A 12542-nucleotide genomic window follows, 5' to 3' on the forward strand; every position below is an offset into this window, starting at 1 on the left:
TCAAAGTCAGCACTGATATTAAAGTGACCCTGGACTCATCTGTGACGGTCTGTGACAGTGGGAGTGTAATCACAGCAGATCCACTTCACAGAGGTTAGCATGACGCTAAAGCCTCTGGAAAACCTGAAAGACCAGCAGCAGAGGAGTAATGCTGATTCACCAGGCGTCAGCTCCACTCGTGATTCACAGAGTACGAGCTAAACTGCTGCGCCTACTATAAGCTGCAACTAAATTTAAAACTATGATAAACAGAGGCGCTGCTTCACACCGACACAGAACAGCAGGGTTATTCTCGTCTTTTACATCCCGACTCCCGTAGTAACGTTCAAAAATAACTACACCTCGAGCCAGTGGGGGACGAGGCGATATTAAGTAATATCTGCGATGGGTAGTTTGTTAATTATTGATCAGTTAAAACAGCACCAACATCTAAACTATGATATGGCTGAAGAAGCAGTGACGACGAGAACAAGCGAGAGTAAAAATCAGTTTTATCATAAATCTATAATATTCCAGTCATTTTAAATGAGAGAGTGAAACATTGAACCAACTGATTAACTAGAAGAACAGTCGAGACGATAATCAATAGTAAAGTGCTGCAGTCCTACTGTCAGCGGCATCAGCCAACAAAATGAACAGAAGCATGAACCAGAGATTTCTTTCTGATTTGATTGGTTGATTTCTTACTTTTCATACGTGGCGGTGATGAAGAATGCGTAGACTCGCGTGTGTTTATGATGTCGGATCTGGATGATGAGCTCTGGGATTCCCAGTCGGATGTGGTTCAGCAGCCATAGTAGCGTGTGGTCATCTGTAGTATCTGTAACAGGAAGTGGAAACACAAAGAGCTCGTGTTCACGCCCCCGTAGGATCTGCCGAGTACTCCCACAGTCTTTGCTTTTACTGCTGAGCAGCTGGAGGTGTAAGGTCAGACTACTGAACACGTGAGAAACACTTTTTCTCTCTGTTGCTGTAAAAATCATCACGTTCTTCTTGGCCTGCAGGGTGCCGACCTAAACTAGGAAATAAGAGCACATTTAACATTTTTCCAGCGATACTACAGCGACTGACTGAGCGTCGGAGTAAAAGCTCGTGTTCACTGCAGTTATTGGAAAGTTAACATGTATCAATAATAAGACTTATGTTGCTCCAGGACTGTCATTGCAACTGAAAAGTCTTATTGTATGCTGCGGCCAATCAGCTCCCAACAGTCCTCATGGTAAGTAAAGACCCTGCAGCACAGGTGTCCAACTCCAGGCCTCGAGGGCCGGTGTCCTGGTTTTAGATGTCCTTGATCCAACACAGCTGATTTAAATGGATAAATGACCTCGTCAACATGTCCTGAAGTTCTCCAGAGGCCTGGTAACGAACTAATCCTTTGATTCAGGTGTGTTGACCCAGGGTGAGATCTAAAACCTGCAGGACACCGGCCCTCGAGGGCTGGAGTTCGACACTCATGCCCTACAGTCATGGGGAGAAACCCCAACAATCACACGATCCTCTATGAGCCAGCACTTGGCGACAGTGGGAAGGAAAAACTCCCTTGTAACAAGAAGAAACCTAAAGCAGAATCGGATTCGAGGATGGACGGCCCTCTGCTGGGACCGGTTGGGAGTGAGGGGAGGAAGATGAGACAAAAGACACACCATGGACGAGAGCCAGAGATGAATAATAACTAATGATTAAATGCTAAGTTGTGTTCAAACATATAGAGAGTAGAAGAAGAAACAGTGCAGCCCTCAGCAGTCTAAGTTAGATCTGATCCAGGTCTAACTTTAAGCTTTATCAAAAAGGAGCGCTGTAAGCCTAATCTTAAAAACAGAGACTGTGTCTGTCCTCTGAACCTTAAATATTTCAGTTCTTTCTTTGGTCCATGTGATTGTTTCTGCCAAAACTCTATAAATTTCCTCAAGGCATTCCCAGGACATCACAATGGGCCGAACAATCCAAAGAAACACTGTGCCTCCGAGAGCCTCTGTGCTACAACAAACAATAATTCAACAATAAGTCTAAAAACACCAGCCCTGACTTTTGGTTTGCAGAATACGAGGCGTAGCCTCCCAGGTGAAATTTAGGCGTTCGGCCCGTTCCTCTGCCAACCTCCTCGGCCTGTGAAATGAGTCTCATAACCGTCAGTTGCACTGAGGGTCCTGGAGCTGCATTAATGTTGTGCTTTAAGAGCAACACCTACATCCATCGCTTGTTCCAGCATTTCAAACACAGGGATTACCCTCTTTTCCTACATGAAAAGCAAATTAAAATGTGTGTGATGATGAGCAGTAGCTCCACACTGAGGATTAACTGTAGACAGTTCTGTGGTTGTGATATCAAAGGTTAAATGAATGAGCTGTCAGTCGGGGTCCTCACACATATAGAAACAAGCAGGAATGTGTGTGTGTTTGATTGACCTGCAAATGTCATGAGGACGTCGCAGTTCTCTGTGGGCACCGTTTTCATCCAAGACTTATGAGACATGATGTGTCTTCCAGCCTGCAGCAGCCGCTTCCCGAACAACTTATCTGAAAGACAGAGAGACAGACGGACACTCAGAGAGGGGGACAGTCACCTTTTCAAAGAGACAGAGTGTAAGCAGAAGTGGCATTTTTAACATTTTCACACACCCCCGCCACCTGAACCCACTTTACCCAAACCCTTACCCCTGCTGACACACACACACACACACACACACACACACACACACACACACACACACACACACACAGGTCTTTCTTGACGGGAGAGATTTAAATGTCAGGCCCCTCTGACTCACAACACGACACTGACTGAAATAATCCTGCCCTGCCAAGACCAGAGGCCACACATTGTTCACCACCCTCTGCTCTGATTTATCTCACACACACACACACACACACACACACACACACACACACACACACACACACACACACACACACACACACACACACACACACACACACACACACACACACACACACACACACACACACACACACACACACACACACACACTTAAAGCTGTTATTTCTGAGTGTTGTGATATGTGGTGAGTCTCAGAGACAATGCAATGCTCTGCACAGCGGAAAACAAAGTCTCTCACATGCATGAACTCGGTCTGTGTACATTTACTTCATCTGTGGTTCCTGAAGTCCAGAGCAAACTGAAAATAGCTCGACTGTAGCCACACAGTAATGTGACATTCAAAACGCTGCCAACTCCAGGCGGGCTGAGGGAAGACCAAGACAATAAATTTTCCTCCCTGGATCCTGTAACATCGCTGCAATCTCCAAATGGGCTTTGCTGTCGCTGACACCTCGCTCATCTTTCAACAACCTCGCTGAAAAATCGGAGCCAGTGCGAAGAGTTAAAAGAAAGCCGAGTGAACTGCGATCGGTGTAAGCTCACATCCTGCTCGGCTGTCACAGGACGGTCTGTGTAAACGGTTTACGAGTCCTAAATAACAACGACAGCAGCCTGGAGAGGCCATCCCACAGCATCCCCCCCTAATGAAGAGCAAAGTCAAGAAAGGTGGAATCGCAGTCATGAAAAGTTTATTTTTGTATGTTTGTAAAAGGTATTTGTCAATGAGTAAAATGAATCTTACAAATGTAAAAGCTCGTTGTCAGTCTTATCAGTTCAGATATCACTTAAATGCTTTTAAAATGTGGCAAACAGGGAAGTTGAGGCCATGGCTGCTAATTTTATTACGGTGCTTTAAATCAAACTGTCACATTAATGCATCTCTGCGGTGGTGCCATCAGCGTGTCATTCGACTTCCTGGAACTGCGAACAGACGGACGTCCGGTTCGGCTTCGGGGAAAAAAAGCCACAGAGTTTATTTGCACATCTAGATTTGTTTTTCACCTTAACATTATATATGCACATCAGCACTGGATCAACGTGCATTATGAAGTCATCTCTGTATTCATGAAAGGTGATGAGATCGGCTGGTATAATCCCTCAGCGTTTAAAGCTCTACCAATGCAGATTTATTTATTTATTTTAAACAAATAGAGCAAATTACCAGGTGTACCACGCAGGTGTTACTGGCACCCGAGAGCCGTTTGTTCATGGCTGACAGATCACCGATAAAACCCGCTGTAAGTAAAGCACACAACACACTGGGCTGGCTAACTAAAACAAATAAACTACAACAACTACAGCCCAGTGCTGGATGCTGCACATGTGACGTATAAACAGGAAGCTTTTTGGTGATTTTTAAACATTTTATTTAACCAGGAAGTTCCCACTGAGATTTAAAACCTCTTCTTTGAGGGAGACTTGGCCAAGATGGCAGCAGCGAGTATCTCACAGTTACAAAAATCCTCAAGGATTCAGAGTTTTGATTTAAAAGCACTTAATGAAATGAATTCTGTTGTTTTCCAGTCGTTGTGCAGCTTGTTCCAAGCCGAGGGTGCAAAATGGACAAAAGCTCTTTTTCCAAGTTCAGTTTGTGCAAATGGAACAGAAAGCAACAAATAAGACAATAACAAGCAGCATGTTTCACTGCAAGCAGGAAACATTATTGTATTATTAAGAATGGATGGATCCACCTGACCATAGTTGTATATTATAAAATATACATAACAGTATATTTTACAGTTTTTATTATTAAGGCCATTATTATTATTATTATTTACCAAATATATACAAATATATCCAGTAAATCTAAAGATTCGTCTGCCTCCTGTTATATCAGGTGTCTTTTGTTGAGAATAATGATTTCAGTACCAGCATCAGTATTTAAAGAGTCCCTCGAGTACTTACGAAGAGGTTGCAACCGCTTTATCTGGTTCCACGCTGATTTTCCTCTGAAGAACATTTTTAAACATCTCAACAGGCCAAAGAGGAGACGGAGGTGTTTGGAGTCTTTATTCTTCAGTGCTTCTCCTAGATACTGAAATGTGACTGGTTGTTCCTCTGTGCTTTAGATGAGATGCTGCAGGCAGTGCTGCAACATGACAGCAATTCTAATGAGTCCTGTATTCATCGCTGAAGGCAACACACACACACACACACACACACACACACACACACACACACACACACACACACACACTTGGAGCAGCTAACAGATTGGTTTCAACAATTCAACAAAGCTTCATTTTATGTGTCCTGGTGTTTGATTCATACGTCGCCCATCAAGGCTTTAATGCAGAGACGGGCTCGTGCTACAGCTTTGTGTTTGCACGTTTCTCCCCCTTTGCTATAGAAATAACCCGCCTCTCGTGTTCTGGGAATAAGTTGTTGTCATTTTCATAGAAATTTATTTCCATCAAGCAGCACAAATGAGCCCACGGCCAGATAAGCAGCTATTTTTGGAGTGTTTTGAGGTAACGGTTTGTAAACAGCAGCAAATAACGGTATTAACATGGCTTGTGCAGTGAGGGTCGTGTGATTTGTTTACTCTTTTGATCCATATTTATCTTTAAACAACATCTCGGTAAAGACTATGGAGCAGGTAGACAGAAAAAAGATCCCGGATGTCATTTTGGTCGGTGAGACTAACGTCTGAGCTTGAAAGCCCCTTTGGCCCCGTAACAGAAACCAGGTCACTGTGGAGTCGGCTGGTCCAGGACTCACAGTCATACAGATGACTCCTGTATCACTCACGGCCTTCAGAGTGAGGCGGCTGCTGCGGGGCTAATGCTTATCAGACAGCAGCCAGGCAGGCATAGCAAGCAGGGCGTCGTTCTGTGATCTGAGTCGACTCTGAAGTCTTTCTCTGGGACGTCTGTGTGTGTGTGTGTGTGTGTGTGTGTGTGTGTGTGTGTGTACATGAGATATAAAGTATGAGATTAATGGGGTGTAATTCAGTCATGAAACTCAAGCAAAGCCTTTAAATGAAGGTCACAGACACTCAAAGAAAGACCTGATCTGTCTTCAGCGCCTGTGTGAACAGTTTGATAACTGATTGCCATTTATGTGACCTTGAGCCTCCTTTAAAGATTTTGCTCTGCCAGGTAAAAGCATGTTTGTTTTTAAAGTTTTTATGAACTTAATTTTGAGCTCAGTCTTTAAAATGGGATAAAAGCTGGGACTGAAAGCAAGCAGCAACCTGCGAGCCTGAGAAATGAAGGCAGCAACAGAGACTCCATCAGGTACCAAACATGGTCACAGCAGATACAAACAGTGGCCAAAACACACAAGTTAAGCATTCAATCTGATAATAATATGTTTTTATGTGTTATTGAGTTTGTGCACAACTAATTAATTGTCTTTTGTTCCTCACTCAGTCCTCACAGCTTCCAGGTTTTACCTCAAACAAACTCATGGATGTCTGGTTAGACAGTGAGGTTTTTTTTATTCTCTGCCAAAAGATGTGCAGACAGGAAAAAGATCAAATGCACATGCTATGGAAAAAAAGCCTCATTAAACTGTCAGAATAAGCAGATTTAAGTTTGAAGTCCTTGAAAAACTCATTTCAATGTGAAATAAACTGGTGAAAATAAGGGAGCAAGTGAGTAAGGGCCCACACAGGCCTGCAGAGTGGTCGGCTACCATCTGGCAGTTTCTGGTCATGAGTGAAAAATGACTGAATGAGTCCCCAACCGCTGGGAAGTGGTTGCTGGAAGTTGATGGCAGTTGTAGTGAAAATGTTTGCTGAAGGCTCTGTCACAGAGGGCTACAGTAACCCCTGGCAACCACCTGTCACTGGGAAAAATGAGTATTCCCCAACCAGCTGGCCAAAACCTCCCAGTGATTGTTTTGCTGCATCGGTTTGAATGGAAGAGCCGGACAAACAGTTACTCTAAACATGCACGTTTTCAAGTTTCACTACTGCTGGAATATTTACTGAGATTTCCAGAGAAACGTGGAAAATTAGAGGAAATTTGCTCCAAACTAAAGAAATCACAGTTAGATTATTGTTGCAGCACCTTCTGTGCAACCGGCGTAACCTCCAGGAGCCACTCCCAACCGACTGGTAAATACACATCTCTACCTAGCAACTGGAGGTTGTATCATTTCCAATATGGCGGACAACTCATGAGCAATATGCACGTGATGTCATGTGACCCCAACACTCAGAGCTGCTGTGAACCCACGACTGATAACGCTGATTGATGTGGGACTATGAAGCTAAAGGAAGATGCTTTTACCTTGTGGTGCATCACTATGTAGATAATGAGCGAAGCTTTGCGTGGCAGACCTACAGAGGTCCTTAATGAGCATCCTTAGAAATCTCATTAAACTTTTACTGCAGCTTTCAGGTCCTACAATGAACCGCAGGACATTTGAAGACCGCACATTTCTCTTCACGAACTTTCAGCTCATCGCTTCAAACCACATTCCTGAAAATATGGTCACAGACATTTGGTCCCGAACAGAAATCAAATGTGTCGCTTTAAGTAACAACCGGCAAGGAGAACACGTTTATGGTTAGCAGTCATAGCTTCTGTGCTTCACACAGGAGGAAGTTCGGTGAAGCGTCGCACTCTGATTTATAAACAGGTTTCATATAAACAGAAAGCATCACAGGAAGGCACACGCACACAATCAGTCAGCCTTTATCATCATAAGAAACTGTCTATAACAATATTATGTAGTCTTTATCAAATATTCTGTCATCATGAAGTCTGATTTGTTTTCCTCAAAAATGACATCCTGAGAAAACAGCAGGTTTGATGATTCACTGATGAAATCTGTTAAATCAGTTTAATGAAAGTCTGTATTGAGCTTTTGAAGACTGGATGTTTGGTCTGTTCAACAGAGAGTCTGAGACAGACATAAAGTAATAAAGGCAAAGACACAGACACAGCTCCCAGCAGACAGGAAGGACGGCAAAATATAAAACAGGCAGAAAATACTTGTACTGTCACATCTAATGTGCAAATGACCCTATTACAACGATTACATCAGTAAGTGGGACAGCGAGCCTAATCGGGTTCAAACACCCAACAGTTTCATTTATGTTCCGGACTTGTTGCCATCCTGCGAGTCCACAAACAGCCACAGAGGACCCGGAGCTGTAACCCCAACACAAAGAGACTGACAGCTGTGCGTTTACTCGTACAAACACACAGCATTTCTACACCGAGTCACCAAATCAAATCGTGGCGCCGAGACGAAATAAATAAAACATTAGATCATTTCGCCCGAGCACAAAATGATCCTGCGTGTCTCGAGGAAAGCAATAGAAACCACATCCGTCCTGCTTCCTCCTGCTCCCAAACACTGACTCACTCCATCGCGGCAGCGGCCGCCTCTCTGTACCACCGCAAGGTACATGTACAGACACCGACATCGACCAACGCACACACTTCGATCTCGTACACCACGTCCTTCTGGCATCTGCACACACAGATGTGTTTTAGAGGATATGAAAGGCCCTCATCCCAAAGCAGCACAGCATTCCTCCTGCCTCTCCTCACTGTCCTTCCCCTCAGTCTGCTGCTCTCTCTCCTCTTTATATCTTTTTGCCAGCATCACTGTCTCTTTTCCTCCATCTAAATCCTCTCTTTTCAGCCCCTTCTAGGCAGAATCCATCAACCCCTCCTTCCCGCCATGCTTTCGTTTTATCCGTTTCTCTCCTTCAGCTCTCCTGCCTCCTCTCTCAGTCGGGCTGTCTCAAGAGGTATTTGTCATCATTGTGTACACAGAGCTCTTACGGATGATGCCTTCACACAGGCAGGGGGAAATCCAGAGGAAGCTTTATAGTGTGCTATAGAGCTAGAGAGAGCCCGCTTCCTACGAAATTACCCTCACCCTAAACCATTCTTCATCACTGAAGGTACACGAGGAAGAGCACGCCGCTTTATTTAAAACACACACAAACACCAGCTACGGTTTCAAACAGCCAGGCCCAGTGATAACAAGCCATCTTCTTTTTCCAGCTGTTAACACAGGATGTTGAGGTACTTTGGGATAAGTCCTAACATGCTCATAATTAGAGCCCGACTGATGCAGCATTTTCAACACCCATATTTAATCATTTAAAATCTATCAGCTGATATTTTTTTCCTTTCAGACACATCTCTTTTTTTTAAGATGATTTTTTTGCATTTTTTGCTTCCTTGGATGTGTAGCAGTGAAAGCTAACCGGCTATAGGTCAGACCTGAACCTGGCCCCCTGCGCTCGCGCCCACAAACAGATTTTTCTGACACTGTTTTATGTGTAGCTATTTGTGAGTCCGTCCCTAGCTAGCACAACAAAGCAGTTTAAACTAAATCTGTTTTAATTGTTGAAACAAGTTGTGGATTAATTCATTTACACTCTGCCCAACTCTGCTGGTTGTTGCCGATGACTGTAAAAAATATGGACGACGCGGCTTCACTTCCTCTCATTGTGTAAAACTGAAGCCAAAATATCCCGGATCTGGGAGACGCCATCTTGCAAATTTGGATCTAGAGTCTGCGCAGTAGTAGCCACGGATGGAGCCGTGGTATGAAACTCCCACCCACAGACATACGTCAGTACAACCCCCTCTTAACTTTTACGTAGCCTGGCCGTTCTCCTGCTGGTTGCACTACACAAATTTTCCAGAAGGAGAAAGACCCATTAAAACACGGTAATTACAACAGCTAAGAAACGTACTTTGAAATTCCCACATCTCAACATGCCGTCATTATTAAAAGATAAGTAAAGAGGTTTTTTTGTTAACGTCAACATACCTGTTAAAACATGGTGCTTAGCTAAACTATCAGTATATTTTATACGATTGGTTGTTGCCAACAGGGGGGGCTGCAGAGCGCCCTCTGGTGGATAAACCTCGCAACATCAATGCTCATAACATAGTTGAATGGTGTTTCTCCCATCTGTTCTTAATGCTGATACCAATATATCAGCCAATTTATGCATCTCCACCACCTGCACAAGGCAAGTAAAAGGTTGTTGGTTCGATTCCAGCCACAGACACAAATCCCCTTTGAGGCTGTGGCATCAAACAGAGAGCAGAGCTCCTGACTGTGGCCACCTCCTGTGGCAACGCAGCAGTAGCTTCATATCAGTTCTACTCATAGTGACAATGATAACATGCTAGTTTTTAGCAAGCATGTTTTTGCACCAAAGCATTTTCCAAACATGGGATAAATAAAGTATCTAATGTTATCCTGACCCAGTGACACAGTCTCCTGATGGTGCTGGATTAAAATTATAATGACTGTGTTTCACTGTGTAGACGCCGAGAGTATTCATATTTAATGCTGAATTACAGTTGTTAGGATATCTAATTCAAAACTACAAGTATGAAATATTTAGCTTGAGAATATTAAGGAGATGTAAAAGGAAAAAAAAACCTCAGGGTTTGTTTGCAAGTCTGTTGTTTGATTGAAAACAATTTCTATAAAATTTTATTGAAACTTGTGACAAATTGGTCCAAAGGAGACACATAAGTGCAGAGAGCTGTCCTGAGATAAAAGCACTTATCGATGACGTCGCTCGGATTACAATTTCTGTGTTTGTTACACGTTTGTGACAAATGGGATAAAGACGCGAATGCCCGTGGATGTCAGAACTCTGGTTTCCTCATTAACAGACGCAGGGAGGATAACAGAGACTCATCCTTGGCTTCAAAATGACAATGATTGTTTATGACACTGGAGCCGCCTGTGGCTGAGAGCCAAGAGCACGTAAGAAGAAAAGAGCCCCACTGCTCACATGGCAGAATAATCAAAGCATGGCGTTTCCCATCCCGGCGTCTTTCTACCCTTTACATCACTTCTTTGCCTGCACTTCAAACCTAGTCTCTCTAAATGTGACGCCTTTATTTCCGACTCTCTTTCCTCTGCCAAGTGGGCTAATCGCTGGTTCATTTCAGGTTAGCTGGTTAATTTGAATGAGCAACCTCAGCGAAACAGCAGAGAAGCAGGGACTGGGCTGTTGTTTACAATATAAAACTAGGGGCTGTGTGCATTCATCAGGTAATAATCATAAACAGAAGCCGGCGCCAAATCCCTCTCATGCCCGGTCGGTGCAGAGTACGCCTTCAGACGGCCACAGACTGGTTATCTAACTGCATGAACTGAACATTGTCAAGCAGGGATTACGAATTATGAATAAGTGAGTGGTGATGATGAATATAGTGGACTGAATAGCACCCTTTGTGAAGCAAACAAACCTCCTTGTTGAGCAGTGGACAGCTGCCAGTGTGGAGGAAGGCTTTTCTGAGGGACACGGAGCAAAAAGGACACGAATTACAAAAGGCAACGTGTGCAAGTGGGCAAGTGGGCCTTTGTGAGCTGTACACAGCGACGTTTTTCACTTAAGTCACAGATTAGATGTAGTTCTGGCTACATTTGATCACAAAATAAACAATAAACTCGCTAAGCACTGACAACGTTGTTAGTTTCTGGTGAAGAGTTTGACGTGGAAGAAAAAATATTCAGAGATGTTATCTGAGAAAACATCGATTCGCTTCGTTTGGATACGTCACAAACGTCATGAATACGAGTTCTCGATGTGTAAAAGCCATCACCTTATCTAAATGAGGTGCAAGGTGAAATCTGGGCAAAGTCCTGCTGATGATGATTTTACGGAGAATCAATACGACCTTTTATCCAGACATCACGCAGAGGGCCGTATGGACGACTGAACAGCTGAGGCACTGAGAGAAAACAGACTCATACATTTTTAAAAAGCTTTAACAGAGAGCATTAGTGTGCAAAGTACACGAGCCCTGTTATTGTGAAAGGGACTGACTTTACTTTAAAGTTCAGCAGTCGTTTCGGTGGGACCGAGCTATTTGGGGAAGGTTGATTGAATTGTTGTCAGATCCTCTGAGATTGTATTCGCAATGACTCAGAGGATCCAGCTCCTACCAGCATCCCGGAGGATCAGAAAACACTATTAATCATTTGATAATCAGATACTGTGGTGCAGTGAGAGATCCCAGTAAACACTGGGCAAACTGGGCATTTTTATTCATGTCAGAAAGCATAAGGGGGGGATAATTAGATCATTTAGAGAAAAGGTACTATAGTCAGTCAGTCTGACGGAGCTGTGTCTGTACGATGGTACCATACGCTATTCCTGGACAGGAAAGCCGGAAAGGAGGCTCCGAGTGGGATCAATACCCCGGAGGAACCAGTGATTATTGGACATAACGACACCATTGCTCCCATTTCCTTTCCCACTCAATTACAAGCAGAAGAGGATATCATTAATGACTTCGTCAGCTTTGATTTCTTTTTCAAAAGGAAACATGAGGAAATGCAGCAAATCATCATAATTCATTTAGCCTGGCAGCGCACAGAGAGAGATGTTGGGAAGGTCAGTTAGGCCACCGTGCACGCAACAAGGCAGAAATCAGATCTCTCCAAGAAGCTAACACAGTTTAAACAGATGCAGCTGAACTCAGGGAAATGGATTCTTACTGGTCGGCGTGAGGCCTAATTCAAATTCAAAGTCACAGCATCTCTGAGCTGCCGAATGCTCTTTTGTTAAAAGGGGGCCACACAGTCGCACTCAAAGACCCTCACACAAACGTTAGGCGCTCAGCTGCCGCCTGAATAAACAGTGATTGGGAGAAACGTGAAAACGGGAGATCGCCCTCTCTCACAGCCAAATACAGTAAATGGTAAATGGACGGGTTCTTATATACCGCTTTTCTACTCTGAGCACTCAA

General features: G+C 43.8%; 1 protein-coding gene across 2 annotated transcripts in view; it reads right to left on the minus strand.

The window, feature by feature from the left end:
* ano8b (anoctamin 8b) overlaps window positions 1-12542 on the minus strand; it is a 38346-nt gene that overhangs the window by 16783 nt on the left and 9021 nt on the right. For both annotated transcript variants that reach the window (XM_031758684.2, XM_039600990.1), the window contains exons 2-3: window positions 2409-2519; window positions 688-820 (exon numbers count right to left, since the gene is read on the minus strand). In XM_031758684.2, coding sequence (XP_031614544.1) covers window positions 688-820; window positions 2409-2519 — 244 coding nt within the window. The remainder of the gene's footprint in view (window positions 1-687; window positions 821-2408; window positions 2520-12542) is intronic.

This window comes from Oreochromis aureus, linkage group 17 (genome assembly GCF_013358895.1).
Source record: "Oreochromis aureus strain Israel breed Guangdong linkage group 17, ZZ_aureus, whole genome shotgun sequence".
In the NCBI taxonomy this organism is placed as follows: domain Eukaryota; kingdom Metazoa; phylum Chordata; class Actinopteri; order Cichliformes; family Cichlidae; genus Oreochromis; species Oreochromis aureus.